The 3,157-nt window shown below is 39.6% G+C and overlaps 1 protein-coding gene across 1 annotated transcript in view; it reads left to right on the top strand.

The window, feature by feature from the left end:
* Positions 1 to 1,491: 1,491 nt before the first annotated feature.
* si:ch73-267c23.10 (serine incorporator 3) overlaps positions 1,492 to 3,157 on the top strand; it is a 10,438-nt gene continuing 8,772 nt past the window's right edge. Inside the window, exon 1 of the mRNA XM_058374121.1 lies at positions 1,492 to 1,690. Within this exon, the coding sequence (XP_058230104.1) occupies positions 1,652 to 1,690 (39 nt within the window). The 5' untranslated portion in view covers positions 1,492 to 1,651. The remainder of the gene's footprint in view (positions 1,691 to 3,157) is intronic.

Genomic DNA, 3,157 nt, shown 5'->3' with positions numbered 1-3,157 from the left:
GGAGCAGCTGTCAGTGATCTCAGTGACGCAGAGGTGATTTCCAGTGAAAAGAAAAATGTAGCCTCACAATAACAGCTCAACAAACGCAGGCCAACTCTGACCAGTGCAACACACACACACACACACACCGGCAAACCGGAGCACCAGATTCCTGTCTGTGGTGGAGTCCGGAAAATCCCATCACTCTGAAGGAGAAAAGAAAGAAAGCTGTTCATCTGTCCTGCTGGTTTACTTCATGTCTCTGACACACACACACACACACACACACACACACACACATACACCTACACTGCATGAAGCTTTAGAAGGACAGAAACTCAAAAAAGACAAAATGTAAACTATCACATGTTTCAAACACAATAAAAGTCTGATCCTGAAGAGCAGGGGTTTACCAATCAGTGGGCCATGGGCCGGTACCAAATGATCCGGGCCGCAAAGAACGAATAAATTATGATATATTATATAATATTATTATAATATATTATTATAATAAATAAATAAAAATAAATAAATATATATATATATATAACTTACATGTATATATGTATATACACGCCTCACTCCCTCATTTCACTGGGTCACGGGTTTTTCCATACATCAGTAAGTCCACAGAAAGTCGGGCCACAGAAAAACTGTCCAGTATCAAACTGGTCCACGGTACAAAAAAGGTTGGGGACCCCTGCTGAAGAGGATTCAAGGTTTCAGAAACAAAAACTAGAGCAATGAACAATTTAATAATAATAATAAAAAAACATCACATCTGCTCCAAAAACCCACATCACATTTAAAATAGAGCTAATGGTCACCACTCCACACCGCATCATCATCATCATCATCATCATCATCATCTCCACCAGTACCTAGTGATTTTCACGCTTAAAGGAAATCATCAGCTTGAGCGTTCTTATTTAAAGCAAAATCAGTGCATTAGCATGTTGTGTGTATATTTTAAAGCTAATTTTGTTTCCTAACCACAAAAACCTCATCCACTGAAACTCCACTGCAGTTCAGCTCCATAAGAGTTTGAGCTGAAGTGTGATAAATGGTTGAAATGGTGATGATGTTCTTGTGGCCTGCAGACTGAAGACATTTCTACACATTAACATGATTAGATTACAACTTTTAGATCATTTCCTGGAGAGGAAACACTTACTGTTCGGTTTAACATAGTTTAAGGGTCCTAACTTCATGAAAGGGTTTATCTCTTAAGTAAAGGCTGGATTGGTTTATTTTTTATTTATTTATTTATTTTAAACAATTAAATCATTTGAATGTTTTATTTTCAGAAATGAGTCTCTTATAATAAAAACACTTTCTGTTTTATAAAGCTTGTATTGACGTTGTGTTTGTATTGCTTTGTTTATTTTGTGTTTCTTTATTATTTTTATTTTTATTATTTTTATATTCCCTAGCCGTTCTGTGACAGTTAGGGCGGGGCTCACCGGAAAGTCCACGTGATTCGATCTAAGACGTATCGAAAGCAAAGCGAAGCGCGCCGAGTGTCTGACCAATCAGGAGCGAGCTGAAGAACCCGATAGAGAGAAAATAAAGCGTTGTTGAGGTTTGCAGGTTTTTTTTCAGCTCGAGGAGTTGTTAGAGATTAGACTCGGAATCGGACGTTTTGGTGTCCTCGCGCGCGGGGAGGAGGATCATGGGAGCGACATTAGGGACCTTCAGCCTTCTGGCCTGGGTACGGGATTTATTCTGACTTAATTATTTATTTATTTAATAAGAGAGAAGTGTTTTTTCTAAATCTATTTAAAAAAATCTAATTAAAAAAGTCTGTTTAAATATCTTTGTGTGTTTGGTCTCGTGCGCGCACCTTAACCCGGTTTGCAGTGTTGCGCGTGACCCCACTTCCCCCCGGTAGTGTCTGTGTGATCAGAGGGATTAAACGTGTTGTTTTTAAACTTCCTAACCGGATTATCATCACCGTTCAGTGCATTTACACACATCACACAGGGCAAAGATCTGTCTAGAGCAGAATTTCTTCTGATTCCGTCAGATCACATTTACAGATGTGCTCCAGATGTGTTCCAGCTGTGAGACCTGCAGGGTCTCAGGTGTGTCAGAGACTCAAACCAAACCCAAAAAAACAGGTTTATAAAAAAATGAAGACGTGGTGAAGAGAAGAGGGAGCTTTATGGGGGAATTCTAAAGGAATTTCCTGATCAGGAGATTAGATTAGATTCGATTAGATTAGACCGAACCTCAGGAAGGGAAAATAATCCAGATCATTCATTTCCACATCGTGAATTTCACTTTCAGTTCTGAATGTTTTGTTCCTGAGGATTTGGGTGTGGCTCTGGGAATTCACGCTTTATCTTCGGCTCGTTGTGGTCAGGATTCCTCAGACATTTCAGACCTTTTCATGCCTTTTTACATTTATTCATCTTCCTAATAAACATTCCGTTTTCTTCACATGTTTAAAATACTGCTAAATTACAGTATGTTCATAAAACATCCCCGACTAGACAAACACTATACGGACAAAAAGTATGTGCACCCCTGACCCCTTAACCCTATGACCACACTCATATGTGATTCTGACCCAAACTGTTCTCACAAACTAAACACCAACTTGTATAGAGCGTCTCTGTGTGTGTTTTCCTTCACTGTCCTTCCCTAAAGACTCAAACCCTGCTCCAGCATGACACTGCCCCTTGTGCACAAAGCCCCTGAGCTCCATGAAGACATGGTGTGGAGGTGAAGGTTGGAGAAAGTGGAAGATCTCGAGTGTCCTCCTGCACAGAGCCCTGACTCTGACTGGACACCTTTGGGATGAACTGGAACTGGAGTCTCCTCAACATCAGAGTCTGATCTCACTGATGCTCTTGTAGCTGAATGATCACTAATCCCCACAGCCATGATCCAACATCTAGTCTAAAGCCTTCAGAGAAAAGTGGACAATATTAGAATCTCCATTTATGAGTGTAATGGTCAGGCGTTCAGATACTTTTGGCTTTATCGTGCATAGATACAATCATTAGACAGTCTGATTGGTGGATAAATTAGACAACAGTAAGGATTATGCAATAAAAATGTTTAGGAAATCATTAGAAAAAAAAATAATTGAAGTTGTACAGATAATGAAAAAATGTTCCATTGTGCCTGAAGAACATTTCCAAAGTTTGTCTTGTTCACCTTGAGACGCAAA

This window comes from Hemibagrus wyckioides, linkage group LG21, assembly GCF_019097595.1.
Source record: "Hemibagrus wyckioides isolate EC202008001 linkage group LG21, SWU_Hwy_1.0, whole genome shotgun sequence".
Lineage (NCBI taxonomy): Eukaryota > Metazoa > Chordata > Actinopteri > Siluriformes > Bagridae > Hemibagrus > Hemibagrus wyckioides.
Note: the sequence above shows the minus strand (reverse complement) of the source record. Positions and strands in the feature narration are given on the sequence as shown.